A 16,956-nucleotide genomic window follows, 5' to 3' on the forward strand; every position below is an offset into this window, starting at 1 on the left:
CGGAAGAGTAAAAGTGAGAAAACACATGGGTTCAGATAAAGTTGATTTAATAGGTAAAGCAAAAGCTATGCGTGCAAGCAAAGCAAAACAAGGAATTCATTTACTGCTTCCCATTGGCAGGCAGATGTTTAGCCATTTCTAGGAAACCAGGGCTCCATCATATGTAACAATTACCTGGGAAGACAAACGCCATAATTCTGAACGTCCCCTCTTCCTTCTTCCCCCAGCTTTATATGCTGAGCATGACGTCGTATGATGTGGAATATCCCTTTGGTCAGTTGGGGTCAGCTGTCCCAGCTGTGTCCCCTCCCAACTTCTTGTGCACCCCCAGCCTACTCACTGGTGGAGTGGTGTGAGAAACAGAGAAGGCCTTGGCACTGTTTAAGCATTGTTCAGCAATAACTAAAACATCTCTGTGTTATCAACACTGTTTTGGTCACAAGTCCAAAACATAGCCCCATAGAGCTGCTATGAGGAAAATTTAACTCTATCCCAGCCAAAACCAGTACAGTATTCTGGCCTGGGAGTGTAACCAGTGCTCATCCTGAGTATGCAGTACAGTCACTTTACCCTTTGGAAGGGAGCTGTTTCGATGACAGCCTGCAGTGGCAGTCAAGAGCCAGGCTAAGCTGATGAATTGGAGGCCAGTCTCTCCGTAAAGAAAAAATTCCTCTCTCAGAAGGCAAGTGACAAAGACAGAGTGTTCAGCTTCCCCTCCTTCTCCAGCTCAGCCTGACCTTCTGCAGCCCCTCGGTGCCTCTTGTTTTCTTATTTTTATAGAAAATCAATATCCCTCCTGACACAAACAATAGCTCAGGCGAAAGAATAAATGGGGGAAACCTGAGATCTCTGTCCATCACCTCTCACTTTAACTCCCCCAAACTATTTAATTATAAGCATGCTTTGCTCCAGGTGTTTGCGACAGTGAAATTGCTAAATGAGGACCATTTTAACCAAAGATTGGGTGATCAATAACACTCTATAGCAGTAGCTTGTCAGATCAATAGCATTCATTATTTCATGGTTAAGGTAAGTAGCCTCCTTTGCAAGTGGAGGTCATTAATCAGTACTTACTGGACCTGCAGAAAGGCTTGTGTAGGAGTCTAGTTTGTGTTCAGCCCTGAAGTGTAAAAGGAGTGGTGAAGAGGGTGAGATCCGTGAAAGTTTGTTCCAGTAAAGCACTGGCAGTAATGTGTATCTATAAGGAACTAAAGAGCTCAATACAACAGGATACTTAAAGTACTGTTAATATGATCTGGAATCTTGACTTAATGCTTTTTCCTTTCTCAGGCACCTTTCCTCTGAGGATGCTAAAACCCTTATGAAGCAGTCACTCAGTCCTCGCATCTGCTGCTTGTGAGGACTGTTAATCCAGGCTTTCGAAAGGGAAAGCAGACACGCTAAGAGATTTGCCCAGGGTCATACAGTGAGTTGGTAGGAGAGCTAGGAATGAAATGAATGACTCATGGTTCTCAGTCCTTGGCCTTAATTGCTACGGTGTATATGTGGGAGGGTGAATGGATGGCCAAACTTTGTAATGGATTGATTTGGAATTTGATATTAACTTACATACTGAAATGTGGGAATCATGTACATACTGTTCATCCTTTAAGCTTAAATGGCCTTTATACAATGATGAAGATGCAGGGTTTGTAGATATCCAGCACGATGAGTTGATTTGGCTACACTCTAGAGTGCATTTTCTAAGAGCAATAACATGCTTACGAAATGGTGTTTTATTATGTGCCTGCAATTCTTTGGGGTGACGCATCTTGTGATCCCTCATCCTTCACCCTTTTGAATCGAGGGGTCTCCAATTGACACTGGTGTCTGGTGATCCAATTTCCCTGGAAAAGAGAGACCCAGAGATGCTTTCTAACAGCAAGCTCTGATCGGAGATTGATTTTAGTGCTGAGTTATACCTGACGTTGGCATCTAAGGTCTTAGTGCTAAGGGGGTGGACAGTAAGTAGTTTCTGCTTGTTCTGATATCTCTCAGCTAAATCAGAGGAAGTATTGCCCGAAGTGTCCAAGGATTGATTTAATATCGGCATTAAAGCCATCAGATGCTTGGGACTCACCTGAGCATGTGCTTCTGCTACAAATATTCATCCAGCTTTACAGTCAATTAGCGACTTTCTACGCATTAATTAGTAGTTTAATTCTTTGGTTTAAAAATTAAGTCTTCTGTAACTGCTTCAGCAAATGCAAAGCGTGCTGTAACGAGGTTGCATTCAGCAGCAGCAAGTCATGCTGTGCTAAGGTATTTAGCTGAAGAGTTGTGAATGTACTAGCTGCTCTTCCCTCCAAATAAAATAAAAGTTGCCATAGATTGAAGGGGGGTTTATGTACCTGTATAACATTTTGGAGAAAAAGGAATCTGAAGTAGAAAACTTCAGAGGGTTTTCAGTAGCTGTTAAGTGACCCAAGGACAGAGTTTTTAACTGCACTTAATTTCCTAGTGAGTATTCCAGACAATGTCATAGTTAGGTTATTAACTCTAGTACCCGAGGCAAATGCCGTTGTATTAATTACTTTTTGATAACTTAGAACTAGGCTAGATACAGGTTCTACTCTTTTTCAAGTGATGCAGCATTGCTAAGTTTTAACAGAAAGCAATTATGTCCCATGCTAGAGCCAGCTATGTGTCTGAAATGCAATTTCTGTGAGATGTGTAAAGCATTTTGGGCTCAGAGAAGCTAGTAAAATGTAATAACGTGTTTTTTGTTTTGTATCTGCTGCAATTGTAACAACGGGGTTTTTTGTTTGTTTTTGTTCCAGTGAAACCAGCAGCGTATGCAGCAGCAGTGATACTGGCCTGTTTACCAATGATGAGGGCCGCCAAGGTAAAAACTGTCCTATGATTTTCCTTGTGTGTTGCTGGGGAATTTCTCTTAATTTCTTTAAAAATACAAAGAAAGATCTGTGTTTGAAGAGGGACAGAGAGGGAAGTATGGGAGAAAGGCCAGTGGCTGGGAGGGGCTAGAAGTTAAGAAATTAGCTGAGGGCTACAAAGGTGTGATTTTGATAACAGTACACTCTTAAACTGCTGAAATACTTTGTGTATCAGATCCATAACATTTGAAGTATAAGAAGCTATTATTATGGAAAGGCACGGAAATACAAGAGGAGTTTTAGAGCTCTCCATAATGAAAGAGCAGAGCTTTTGATTTGTTTCTATAGGTGTTTTAATTGTTGTCTACGTGCCATTAGTGCCTGAATCTGTTAGTCGTTTTCTCTATGGGCAGGAAGAGGCAATGTGAAAAAAAATCAGTTAGTACTGACAAGTCACCTAACGGACTGTTCTAAGAAGACGATAGTAATATGTGATAGGTTTTATTTCTTTAAATACACGTTCCTCCCTTGCTCTTGTGAGTACTGGTTGAGCCTAGTATTTTCAATGCCTGTTGTAGAAACGGTTTCTTAGGAGGTTTGAGTGTGGAGTGTAATCTGGTTTTATTTATCAGTGACAGCGCAGTGTCCAGTTTATGGGGGATATGGCAAAAGTAGGTGTGAAAGAGGTTGTAGTAGGCACATAGGCACTCAGGACTATTATATTTGGAGCAGGTGGAATGTGACCCTAAACACCTGTAATTCTGTGCAGCTTGTGCTGGTGTGCACTCTGATTCTGTCACATTTCATAAGCTAAGATTTGGATGAGTTCTCTTCTGGGAATATGAGAGTGCTAAAGGAAGTAGTATCAGTAACTCAGTAGGAAATGCTGCTTCCACTAGCTTGTTACTGACCCAGGTTTCTGTGTGTGAGGCAACACAGTGATAGCAAATATGCTTACATGTTTTCTGATTATATGTTAGGCTGTAGGGCCGATCTGTTGTGATCTTAGGTGGCTACAGTACTTTGCCTAAGAATAGGGATTTCAAATATCAGCTTTGACCTTTACTGAAAAATAACTGTTTCCAGCCTCCCATCCTTCAAAAGCAACAGAAAAGTCAAATCTTTTGTCCTCTCTTTTTACCGATGACTGTTCTGGGCGAGCTGAAATTACTGAGTGCTTGCATATCAGATGACGAAGCAGGGTCGTGACTGAAGTGTTGAATTTTTCCTTCATCACACAAGGCAAGATTGATGTAGACTGGATAAGTAGATATATACACTTATCTATATGCTTGCCCTATATACTTGCCCTGGTTTTACACCCTGTTTTAGGCATTAACTTTCGGCTGCTACTAAAAGTAGGATACCCAGTATACAAGTATACAGTATATTCTATGGAGTAGAATATACTACTTAAATAAATTAATAAAATCCAATTACAGCCTTCCCTGTCTAGGTACTAGAAGAGATTTGACATCTTAGTCATCAGGCCTCTGTCTGTTCAAACAGTTTATACTATAATAGCTTTCTGTCCAAGATGTTTTATCTTAGTTATGTTAAAAAGAGTTAAAAAATATTGTTGTACTTTCAGGTTAAATAAGAAACACTTGCCTTTCCTTTTTTTTAGACAATTTCTAGTCAAAAAGTAGACAACAGCTCTCCACTTCAGTGAGATGGAGAGAGCACAAAACTTTTTTTTTTTTTTTTGTCACAGATCATCACCTTAGAAATAGTTTTCTAGTACAATTCCAAACTGAATAATGGGTAATTTAAGATAGCAGTGTACTTAAATTGAATGTAGTTTTTTTCCCCCCTTCTTTTGAGGTTATGTCATGTAATATTTGTGCTGTTGCTAATTAAATAGGTTGTCTTTGCAATTCCAGCTACCAGTGCGCTTCTGTGAGCAGAGAATGGTCCTAGTTTATAATTTGATTGTAAGGGGTTTTTTTTTTGTTTAAATGCATTGGGATCTCTCACTGTGAAAGTTACTGAGGTATTAGCATATGATCCTGATTGTTAAAGTTTGTCTTGTGAAAGTAGTGATTTGAGATATGACAGTGCACTATGCTCATAGATCCAAAACTGTAGGGATATTTTTGCACAAATTATGATCACTTAGAAGAACTATCCAACATTACTTAGTTTTAATTTACTATAAGGTAGGTAGGGATATTTATATTGTAAAATATATTTGTCACAAGCATGCTAGGTCAACTGACATCACAGAAATAAAAAGCAATGTCAGAGCTTTGGGATGAAGTGTTCTGGCTGTTCCACCTGTTGGTGACTGGAGTTGGTTTTGGGTGTTGCTGCTTCTGTTATGTGCAAGATTGCAGCATTCTTATTAGGATGAATTTTTTTCTTTTTCTTGTATTTTTTTTTCTATTTTTTTTGCCTGGCAAGATGTGTGGGTAGGCCTAATGGACTTCAGTCAGGAATAGTGTAACTCGGTGAGGAAAGGAGAGTAAGTGGGGTGCTTGAGTTGAGACTTAATGGTAGGCAAATGAGAGTTTTCCCTAGGTCAGGTGTGTTAGTTTTTTAAGGGAAGTACCTTGCAATTACATGGGACTCTCTTAGTTGGGCTACTGAAAAGCTAAGTGTGTCAGGTTCTTTGCCCTCTTCCTGCTTTTTCTTACACTGCTCACGTGCTACTGCTCTCAGGGGATTTCTGGCCAGGCAGATTTACCATGAATGGTGTCTGATGCAGTTCGGTTTTAGACTGCAACTGCATTAATTACAGTGACCCTGCTTTATGGAGACTTTGGTTATGATTTCTGTTGCTGCTGCTCTAGTTTTGCAGAGGGTTTGTAGTTCTGACAGATTCTAAGAAATTTTGATTGAGACAGACTCACAGCATGGTTAGTACTTACACTCAGACTGTTGTGTGTTTTCCTCTTAGCTGCTGTCTTAGGAGACTAGGGATCTTTCTCATCAGTGAGTATGCTCCCTGTGCTTACCCTGTGAGCCTGGTCTTCTCCTGTTGTGAAGTCTCTCCCGTGACAGCCTATAACATGTGCCAAATGATTGGCCTCTACCTCTGTCACTGTAATTACTTCGGAGAAAGAGTTGTGCATAAGACATCACACAACATTGAACTAAGGTTGATGAGATGCGTTTGCAACAGAGTGCTAAAGCTGCCCTAGGCAGGTCTATAAAGAGGGCTTTGTTCTATAGGGAAATTCTGTAGACTGATGAGTTGGATAGTTTAAAGCATTTAGTGAGGCCCCATAGTTACTGCAGATCATTGAAACAGAATACAAATATAAGGCTCTTCAGGAAGGAATTCCTAATGAGACTTCAGCTATTTCACATCCAGAAATGCCTACCTGTAGTATTTTGTGGGACTGTCAGAGGGCACATTGATGTTACTTGTGGCTAATTCCGTCCTATTTCTTTAGGAGATGATGAGCAAAGTGATTGGTTTTATGAAGGAGAATGTGTTCCAGGATTCACTGTCCCCAACCTTCTTCCCAAGTGGGGAGCTGACCACCGATCTGAAGTGGAGCGGATTGACTCGGGCCTGGACAAGCTCTCAGATTCCACGTTCCTTTTGCCCTCGCGGCCAGCTCAGAGAGGTGAGGTCCATAAGGATTGCCATGTGTTTGAGAACTTCTGATGTGATGGCAAGAGTAGATTCTGTTCATAGGTGCTGCAATTTAAACTGATATTAGTGATCTGTTTTCTTTTAATGATCCAATTAAAAATAGCTGCGCTACTGGAGAGGATACTAAAATACTCATACCAGCTGCCCACATTCTTGAGTCTTCTTTTGGCATATCTACCTCTTGCAGATTGAGAAACAAGAGACAGAGGAGCTGATTTGACCACTGAACTAACTGTTTTTCCCAGTGGTTTTATCAGGAAGAATCTTCTGTATTCGTTGCTCAGTTTTTCTGGGTTTGGTTTTCAGGATTTCATGCTCGCCTGAATCGCCTTCCAGGAGCTGCTGCCCGTTGTCTCAGAAAAGGTCGGAGGAGGCTTGTTGGCAAGGTATTCCCTTTTGCAGGATAATAATTTTGTATTTCCAATGCTGATCAGTCCTGAAGTACTATTCTAAGATATCATGTGAATTGTTTTCTGCAGAAAGGGGCCGTGTACATTTTCTGTTTCTTGTATTGTTTGATTTAACTGCTTTGACTGTCAGAAGTTGATTGAGTGACTAAGAGGATTTTAAGGCAGGTTTGGAGTGGCAAAGACAGTTGATCAGTGCTAAAAGCAGTATGAAAGGAGGTCTGAAGATGAATGACAGGGAGCATAAATATCAAGAAGATTTAGACAGAATGTAGGGGAAAATGATGATGGCATAAGACTTGTGCATGCTCATAATCTGAGACTACAAGGGCAGAGAGGTGACTCAAAGGTGAATGAAGGCCAAATTTTGGATAGGGAAGCAGACTGATATGAATGGCAGCAAAGGAACGTGGTTTTAGCAATTGGCATTTTTAGTGGGGAGACAGAAGAATAAAAGTGTATATGCAATAATGCAGACAAAGTTACCCAGAGCCATTCACTAGGTTTATTATATGTAGGGCAGACAACAAACAAAATATTAGTGCAGTTTCTAAAGGAATAAGCAATACTTTGCAGAAGCCTGTCTAACAGAGGGAGGGGATACACCTGGTCGGGTCTAGATCTTGGAGTGTTGAGTGCTGCTGTCTGTCGTAAAAGACGTTTCTGAGAAGGAAGGTGTTGGCTGTTTTTGGCTTTACTTTTATTGGGATGTGCTTTGTGCTTTTGAAAATGTTAGCATATATTCTGAGCTGACTGGCTTTAGAGAGTCTGTTAGCAAGGTGTGTTAGAGGGGCCCAGAGTCTAGCGGAGTGCGACTTCTTCCTTCTGTTCAGTCACACTTGAAAGATGCTTGTTTGCCCCTTCTTTCTTCCACTCATCTTGCTTAGTTGTAACCAGCGTTTAAAATATGAATCCTCAGCTGTCAAGAGAGTGGCTTTGAGTAAGGTTCCTCAGGCCACCTGCAAGTGGCTGGGCCTGTTGGCAGCACCTCTAATGATCCAAATGAGAAGGATAATATTTACTTGTTTAATTCATCTTCATCACCTTAAAGGGATCTTTGTCATTTGCAGCGGAGGTCACTGCTCCCCCTTCCCCATCTCTCTCTAAATTGTAATCATAAATAATGAGTTTCATTCAGAGCTCCCCGCCAGCGAGCTGCTAATTACCAAAAGTACGGCTTGTAATTTACACAGTAATAAACCGTAAATTTAAACATTACGGCACTTTAAGTTAATAATTTTCCTGCTGTAACAAATAGCCCATCTTTCACCCCTGCTGCTACAACTCCCCCCAAACTTTGGGTGTGTTTTGCCTATGTACCTGGCACAAACTGTGAAGAATCTCACCTGTGAAAACCTTTTACCCTCTTCTTCAGACCCTTACTGAAAAGTATATTTCTTTCTTGGAGGTAGCTGCTATGCAGATATGAACAGCTGGTGCTTCAGGCTGTGTGTGTATGCGTATGCCAGCATCAAGCACATGCACAGGGCAGTGTCTCACGGGGAGAAACGTGCTCCCAGAGCAAGTCCTTTCTCCTAGGATCTACCTTTTCTTTAGCTGCTAGAGTTCCTACTGCTGAATTGCTGCTTTCAGAAAGGGCAAAAGCTTCATGCATACCCCTTGTTTCATTCACCTGTGCTTGGTGAATCCCCATTGTTAGTGGGACAGTGTGATGTCCTGTCTCTCAGCCTGTTTCTGGCCCAGCTGACTCCAGCAACCTGGAAATAAGCACTTCTCAGCTATTCCCCCTGTTCTTAACTGCATCCTTGTGCTGCAGACTTTGTACAGGTCCAGTCCTTGGTGTGCCCCTGTGCAAGCAAATATCATCACTAAAATAATAAAAACCAAGCCCCACAAATAAAACTAAATGATTTTCTGCCATTCTAATTAGTTAAATCAGCTCAGTTGAGGTTCTAAAAGGAGAAGGTGAATATGTTCAGCTGAGAGTGGGCTGGAAAGGAAAGGATGCGGCCCAGGGGAGTAAGATCTGTTCTTATTGGCAGCAGCAAACTATTATGTCTGCTCACTGTGTAAGAGTCTGCAACCTTTTACCTGTCTTTGTGTTTCAGGAGACCTCCATGAGCATTCTGGGCACCGAGAGGCTAGGTCATATTAGTGATCCGCGCCAGAAAGAGTAAGGCCCTTAACAGCTGTTGTGCAGAACTTTGGGAGGGGAGGAAGAGCTATAGGGTCCTCTTCCTTCCTGGGACTGAAGGGAATGACGAGCTGGGTGGTAACAGCATGCAGTGACCTGTGGAATGGGAGACAGTCCTCTACTGATGGCTTTTCCGTTTTCTTATTTGCAATTGCTGACTTCCCTTTTGTTTATAAGGCTGCCCCAGTGTGTGAACACTGCTCAAATGCCCTTTTGGTTACAGTCAGCTTTTTCTTTCCCGCTCCCTTATAATGTGCCATTGCAATAACTGCAGATCTTCTGCACAGTACGAGAAGACTGAGCCCTATATGTTAGTTAAAAAAGCTTCTGTGTGGAGTCATGCTATGGGCGCATACCCAGACTGCAGAAATGATGCTGACAAGGCAGCTGCGAAATTGCTTGCTTTCTTTGGTGTTCTGTCTCCTTCCCCAATTAGTGTGTTTAAATTGTAGTCAGCACCGGAAATAGTCATGGTGCGTATCCTTTGGCATCCCTCTAATGCTATTCTTGTTGGGCAATGGATAGGTAGGGGTGGCACCTCTTGACTGTAGTGCAGTGGGTCCAGCCTTCACCAGCTGTTGGTATCCAGTTTTCTTCCTTGGATCTGAAATTTATTGTTCTTAATATGAATCCTGCTGATGTTTAATCTTTCTCCTTCTCCCTCCATCTTTGTTCTTCCCTTCCCCTTCTCTCTTTAACCTGTCCTTCCGACTCTGCCTCCTTCCAGTTTTTGGTTACCATCCATGGGGAAGAGAGGTCGCAACCAGGTAAGCTGACTCTGCTCTACCTTTTTTATTTTCTTGGTTTCCTTCTCTCTAGAAAGAACAAAGTGCCGGCTTCTGATTTCCCACACACTGTGGCCTGTGCACATGAGGTAAGGCATCCCTATCCCTTCTCATTTTGGTAACTGATGTCTTCTGGGCTTTGAACACAACCCATGTCTCTGGCATATTGTCTGTTTAAACTGAATAGCTTAGGAGCTCCTCTTGTTTATCTCCCTGTTTCAGGTTAGTGTAGGCCTTCCTCTCTGACAGTGAGTGGGAGGGAAAATGCCTCTTGGCAGGAGGAACTTTGGCCTCTCAAAATTCCGTAAGAATTGGAACGTTTTTCTTTTTTTAAATGCTTTGTTTTGTCTTGTTTGGCTCAGGCTTCTACCTGATAGTCTCATCAACAGAGAAGGGAAAAAAATGGTGAGCTGATTGTAATTAAATAGCAGCTGTAACAGGAAAATGTAAGAGGTGATAAGCAAGAGAAATAGACATTCTTTTAGCTAAAACTCTTTGTTTTATATTCTTCAGTAAGTCTTTCATAGCTTCAGTGCTAGAAGGCTTTTTTACTTAAGATATAAGAGCTCGGTTTCCTGATAGCAGAAAGCAAAAAGGATCTTCCATTTGAGCAGTCGTGTTGTTACAGTGTTCCTAGCCATGCATGCTCCCTTCTATTCCTTTGCAAGTTGGTTTTTGGTTGGTGAGCAGTAGGATTGAAATCTGTTTTACCCTTCAGGTGACTAAAAATACATATATAGCAAGAAATAATTCTCAGGCCTTTGTGCAATTGTGTATTTTCTGTTAATAAGAACATACCACATACCACTTTTATATTGCTAAAGATAAGAATGATAACTACATAAGCTTTAAAATGACCAAAATAAATTTTTCTTAAATGAACTTGAATCAGATACAGAGGGTTACTGGTAATTCTCCCCTACTGTGCAGCTGCAGTGTTACTTCACTGACAGTAAACTAACAGTCCAACTTAAGGAGGAGCTCCCTGATAGCAGCAGCTTTGTGGTTCATAGTGCCTCTTCTTTCTCAGAAAGGTTGAAGTCCAAGGCCTAGTGTTCTAGAGTTGCAGATAGCTTTTATTTAAAAACACATCAGTAATCTTAGTAATACAAGAAAAGTGTTCTGGAGATTGGTGTAGCACTTTGCAAAGCACATGGAAATGAATTTCCTGCTTGTTGTGTGAATTATAAAGAGGAGATGCTGAATGGAAATGTAATGCAGGTACCCCAGAGAAACTACCAGTCTAAACCTTCTATTTGCATATTGAGCAAAGTTTGCTCCATGCATTGATTGACTAGATTATTCCATTTCTGTCCTGACCTTTAAAAAAAAAATCTTAACAGTTGCATCTTCTACAAAAAGCTGTCTGTTTGATGCCTTCAGGATTTGTCTAGTGTATGTCTAACAAAGGATCTAAGATTAGCCTGACCATGCAGTGTTTCAGAAGTTTGTTTTAAGCAGTTTGCAGAGAAAGCTTGTGAGGTGGGTTGGGAGTGGAAGGACCAGCTCACTTGCTGTAGAATGAATTGGGAGCTCATTGTGAGCTGAACCTGGTGGGCCTGAGTCTTCTAGAGGTCTGTTTTAGTGATACATACGACCGTAGGGAATATTGGAACTGCTCTGTGGGAGGTTCTGTGCTTGCACCATTCATAACAATGACTTTTCTCTCTACAATGTGAAGGTAGACAAGAGGCTTTCCCGAAAGGGAAGCAGACTTTTTGCTCATGGCATGCAGCAGTTGAGCTCTTTGACTATGCTGTTAGTCAACCAGAATTTGTAATAATGCGAGTTGAAAGAGGAGTGTGCTTATAAGGCTGTCTGTTGTGAGAAGATGGTTATGAGATTTGCTGTTGCATCCCGTGCTAGCCTTTTGTCTGAAGTGAGAGTCAGTTCTCGTCTAGTCTCACCCCTTGATGCGTTGGAAAGGTCTCCTTGTACTGTATGAACAACTGTAGAGAATAGATCTGAGCAGCTGTATCTGGAGACTATTTCTTTTTGCGCTTTGCTTAAATAAAATCTCTTGACTTTCCAGTTCAATCCATTATCTCCTCTGTACTCTCTGGATGTGCTTGCTGATGCTTCCCACCGAAGATGCTCACCAGCACGCTGCACTGCCAGGTAACTCCCTTGCTCTGCTCTGTTGGGGTTGTCTCACTTCCCTTCCATGGTTATCTTTGGTAGTACTATGTGGTCTGAACAATAATTGTGGACCTGGAGGTTAATGCACTTTTCCCAAGGAGACCTGTGTTCAAACTTAGCATAAAACACACTGATGCAGATTATTTGAGAGTCTCAGTACACTAAGCACTTAGAGTATATGAAACAGGGTATGACAGACAGGCGGAACATACTGTGCTTTTAGAAATAAATCTGATCTGTCCTGGATTGTGCAGTGAGTTGCTGCAAGTGTGTTGTATAGGTATGTCGTGGTTTAACCCCAGCCAGCAACTGAGCACCACACAGCTGCTCGCTCACTCCCCCTCGGTGGGATGGGGGAGAGAATCAGAAGAGTAAAAGTGAGAAAACACATGGGTTGAGATAAAGACAGTTTAATAGGTAAAGCAAAAGCCGCGCACACAAGCAAAGCAAACCAAGGAATTCACTCGCTACTTCCCATCGGCAGGCAGGTGTTCAGCCATCTCCAGGAAAGCAGGGCTCCATCACGTGTAACAGTTACTTGGGACAAAGTTACTATGACAAAATGCCATAATTCTGAACGTCCCCCCTTCCTTCTTCTTCCCCCAGCTTTATATGCTGAGCATGACGTCATATGGTGTGGCATATCCCTTTGGTCAGTTGGGGTCAGCTGTCCTGGCTGTGTCCCCTCCCAACTACTTATGCACCCCCAGCCTGCTCACTGGTGGAGTGGTGTGAGAAGCAGAAAAGGCCTTGGCTCTGTGTAAGCACTGCTCAGCAATAATGAAAACATCCCCGTGTTATCAACACTGTTTTCATCACAAATCCAAAACACAGCCCCATACTAGCTACTGTGAAGAAAATTAACTCTATCCCAGCCAAAACCAGCACAAGGTACAAATAGGCATAGTATTGTTGCCCACTATTAAAATCGGAACAAGATGAGAGGAGTAGTGCTGACAAGCTCGTGTAGGTGACATGCTGAGGCATTTTGGAATTCTGGGTGCCTAAAATAGACCCTCTGAACAGATTCAGAACTCACCTGAGGTGACGTCTAATGGCTTGATATGTCTCTTTATTGCTGTAGCTGAAATTTATATCTGGTCTGGCCAAATGTTGAGGAATATTTGAGTCTGCATAGTTGGGGTTAATATGCTATTCAGGCACCTTCTGCTGACTAATCCTAAATTAAATTCAAGTGTTGGCCTTGGAGGTGACTCCTGTTCTTCAGCTGCAGGTGACTATCTAAAGGTAAGGTGCCCTTGAGCTCTTAGGAGACAGAGCCTTGCTTGGGACACAATTCTGCTTATGTGCTTGTACGAAGGACCAAATCTGAAAGAAACGTCTGGACTTTCAGCTTCATCATTTTCTTTCCCTTGTTAATTAGCAAATAGAGCATGAAAAATGTACTGAGGTTGTATGTGTCTGAACGAAAGCTTGGCACCCACCCAGCAAAGCCTCTCCTCCCACTGGCTTCTGCAGGGAATTTTGTGATGTCGCACCATGACCTCATGCTGCTGTAGCCAGCATGATAAAGCTGGAAAGGGAGAGGGAGGAAGAAATCAGCTCTTAAACATTCAACTGGATGAGAATAAAAAGAATTCAGAAGATTGTGCATCAGCAAATTGGTTTCTTTCTGTGCTTTTGCCCCAGTCTGGGGATGTTTTGTGCCCATGAAGCAAGAAGATTGATTGGTCTCTTCATTTACAGCTAGGATAACCTTCCTTGTGCCTCAAGTGTTTTACTTAGCGCTCTACAGAAGTTTGTCTTCCAGAAAGGAGAGCTAGACAAATCCTGCTCACAAATTCAAACAGGGCAAAGTCTCTACCCTTATGATGATCAGTGAAGGCCCTTTCCAAAGCTACTGGTTATGGCAAGGGATTTCTAAACCTGGAGGGATCATGTTTGCTTGGTTTTGCTGAATATGTAGTCTAGTTAACCAAGGAATATATGCTTGGTTCCTTCCTCTAATGAACAGGTGGCTGGTGTCCTGACAAACATGATCCCCAATGAATTGTTACTGGATGTTGGCAGAGAAGTTGTCCCATCCCAGAGGCGGCTGTGTTTTTAAGTGCCTGTAGTTTGAGAAAGTAGTTCCTATTTTAGTGTGAAATGTGCTCAAGAATCTTTATAGGAGAAAGAAATATGGAGAGAATGAATGTGTTATGTGGCCGCATGTATGTGGCAAGGATTGAACTCCTCAGTGCAAGTTGCTTGCTTTATGTAAAGATGCTGCCAAGTGCATGGAAGGAAATTGTTCCTTCACAGAAACGTTTTCTTGACAACAGTTGTTCTTTAGGTGCTTCAAGAGCTAAGCCTATTGGTAGTCCATTTTCTTACAGGAGGTTCAGGTGATCTCTGTAAGTGCTGTTCAGCCATTGCCCCAGTTAATGTCTTCCTCTTTTGCCATGGATGGAGTCAATTCCAGTAGTTTGTGCTTTAGTAAGCTCCTAACAGCTTGCACCTCATCCTGGAGAAACTCTACTCGGAAATCTGTCAGAATGGTGTGTGTGTCGGGGAAGCTAATCCCCTGAGAATTATATGAAATGTATTAGAGAAGAAACTGTCTTGATGTTGCGGACATCCAGTTTCTTCAACCTGATGCCCATCGTGCCATGCAAAATTACCTCTCTCTGTTCAGTTTCTGCTATCACAGATGTGTCCAATGGAGTATAGTTACCAGGTGGAGTCTTTTCTCTCCTATGAAAATGTTTTCTTTGTCTCAGTGGTGGATTTTGGCGCAGTTCATCTGGAAGTGCAGTTCATCTGGAAGACTGGTAACCCAGTGCTTCGTTTAAGCAGAGCTGAAGGCCAGAATACTGAGCACAGTTGGGAGTGTTCAAGACAGGCTTTTCAGTGTCAAGGAGGAGGTTCTATGTGAAGGGTTCCTTGGGAAGTCTTATTTGAAAGACCGTATAAATTGTACACTACCAAGATTACCTTTCTTTATGTCTGTGATGAGAAGAGATTTCATTCAAAGTGTATGCACGGCACTGGGAATTTCACACCCATCATTAGAAGCAGTTTTGTGTGTGTGGTGACTGTTATCATTAGTGGTATAATTTTATTTTGTGAAGCAAGGAGAGTTTCCTGCTTTCTTGCAGTCTTCCCGAGGGACGGTTGGTGTATTAATTTGCTGTATTGCCTCCTGGCTGTTCCCAGGCTGTTTTTCCTCTTCATCATGGAATTTTTAATGGCCCTGCTTCCTCTCGGGAGGCATGCAAGGAAGAGTACCTCAGGGATCCCTTCCTTTTTTCACATGCCTATAATTACTCTCCTTTAAGAGCACAAAGCATTTGCTAATCATGTCTTGTCTGTTAAGGTTTCGGCTTGACGATGCAGGCTGTTAAAAGCAAGCAAGTAGACACTTGCATGGACAGCCCAAGTGATCCTTCCCCTCTTTCCCCTCTGCCCATTTGCCTTTCTGGGAGAAAGGAGTGGTCTGAACAGAATTTTCTTCTTGAACTCCTTCTACTTAAGAGGATCTTGTACAGGCTCAAGTGGAATATCTTATTAGATTTTGGTTACTCAATCGCTCTGTCAGTGGGAAGATGTTATGGGTTGTTGGTTGGTGGAATGTTATTCCCTTGAGGCAGGGTAGGAGTTTCAGAAGAGCCTAGAGCCAATGTTCCCTTCAATTTGAGTTTGAATAGCAGGTAGAATAAGAGAGGAAGGCAGAAGATAAACTGTCCCTAATGCCATTTACTGTTTGCCTTGCCTTGAAAATAGGGTTATAGGTGAAAAACTCAATTAAATGTTCCCACTAGAGGTCATAGGAAAAGTGGACCTCAGATGGCAAGTAGATGTTGAAGGTGGAGATTTGAAGAATTATGTTAGAGACACCTCTGAACAGTACAGATGAATCGAAGAAAACTGCTTTGCATGTACTCTCAGTTGATATTAACCGTAAACCTAGGGTTTAATTTGGTTTAGAAGTAAGTCTCTCATCTTGCCTAGAACATGGGATAAAGATCTAAAGGGGTGAGTGATCATCTCCTAGTAAACTGCCAGTTGTTCCATACCCTGGATTTGGTGGTGGTGTTAGAGTGAAAAGGCTTGAATAGCTCTAGCCCGCAACGTCAAGCCTTTCCTGAGGCAGCTGAAGCAGTGAACGGATGTTCATGATTTCATGCTGTCCCACTTGCCCAGGACAGTGTCTAGTTCATTCCACGCAACCTATCCACACATCTTCATCTTCCTGGAATTGTCTTCATGTAAAAATGTCTGCTGTCAACTGCTTTAGGCATCTTTCTCCCTAGTTTTTTTAAAAATCTTTTTCCATTTCACTGGAGCACTTTCATGTCTTCCTGTGCTAAAGCCTGGCTAATATTGCAGTTGGGGATATAACTGAATTCTTCTGACAGGCATGCAATGAACAGCAGCTATCAACCTAGTGTCACATGCAGTTGTCTGAGGCCTAATGCTCCCATTTTGGTGAATCCTAATTCTCTGGAGTGAAAAATAAATTCCCCTTGGCTTCAGAATTTTGTTTACTTGCTATTGCTTTCTTTGCCTATAAAGCATGTTGCCATTATCAAATCTGTGTACTCAGCAGGTCTGGCAAATATTTGGACTCTTTCTAGCACAGATATCGTGTGATTCAGTATGAAAATAGAGAATGCAATATATGGGATCACATCGTCTCTGCTTGGAATGCTTACCTGGAAAACTAGAAGAAAATGTGTTCACTTGCATTTGCCACACACAGACTTTTAGGAATGGAATTGCTACGTCATTAGAATGCTTACTTGGGGAACAGACTGCTGCTGCATGAAGACCTATGAGATTTGGATTATTTAAGAAGTGAGCTGACGTGTTAGTGATTTTTGGAATCTGAAAATGTGCTCTAGAAGCTCTCCCATGAGGCTCTGCAGGGCAGAGGAGACTGCTATGCACAGGAAATACCTGCAGTGTGATGTGATTGCAAGAACCACTTGCATACATGGGAGCTTCGCGTGCAGATTGGATGAGCGACTTTTATTGATTTACACCTGTTATGTGCAGATCAGACTTTGGTGCCCAGCTGGCTCTATAG

The 16,956-nt window shown here is 42.1% G+C and overlaps 1 protein-coding gene across 1 annotated transcript in view; it reads left to right on the forward strand.

The window, feature by feature from the left end:
• Nucleotides 1–16,956, forward strand: part of GPATCH2L (G patch domain containing 2-like) — a 33,780-nt gene that overhangs the window by 4,435 nt on the left and 12,389 nt on the right. The window contains exons 3-8 of the mRNA XM_009319401.1: nucleotides 2,781–2,845; nucleotides 6,233–6,409; nucleotides 6,745–6,824; nucleotides 8,915–8,979; nucleotides 9,820–9,874; nucleotides 11,818–11,903. Of these exons, the coding sequence (XP_009317676.1) occupies nucleotides 2,781–2,845; nucleotides 6,233–6,409; nucleotides 6,745–6,824; nucleotides 8,915–8,979; nucleotides 9,820–9,874; nucleotides 11,818–11,903 (528 nt within the window). The remainder of the gene's footprint in view (nucleotides 1–2,780; nucleotides 2,846–6,232; nucleotides 6,410–6,744; nucleotides 6,825–8,914; nucleotides 8,980–9,819; nucleotides 9,875–11,817; nucleotides 11,904–16,956) is intronic.

Source organism: Pygoscelis adeliae, unplaced genomic scaffold (assembly GCF_000699105.1).
Source record: "Pygoscelis adeliae isolate BGI_AS28 unplaced genomic scaffold, ASM69910v1 Scaffold71, whole genome shotgun sequence".
NCBI lineage: Eukaryota > Metazoa > Chordata > Aves > Sphenisciformes > Spheniscidae > Pygoscelis > Pygoscelis adeliae.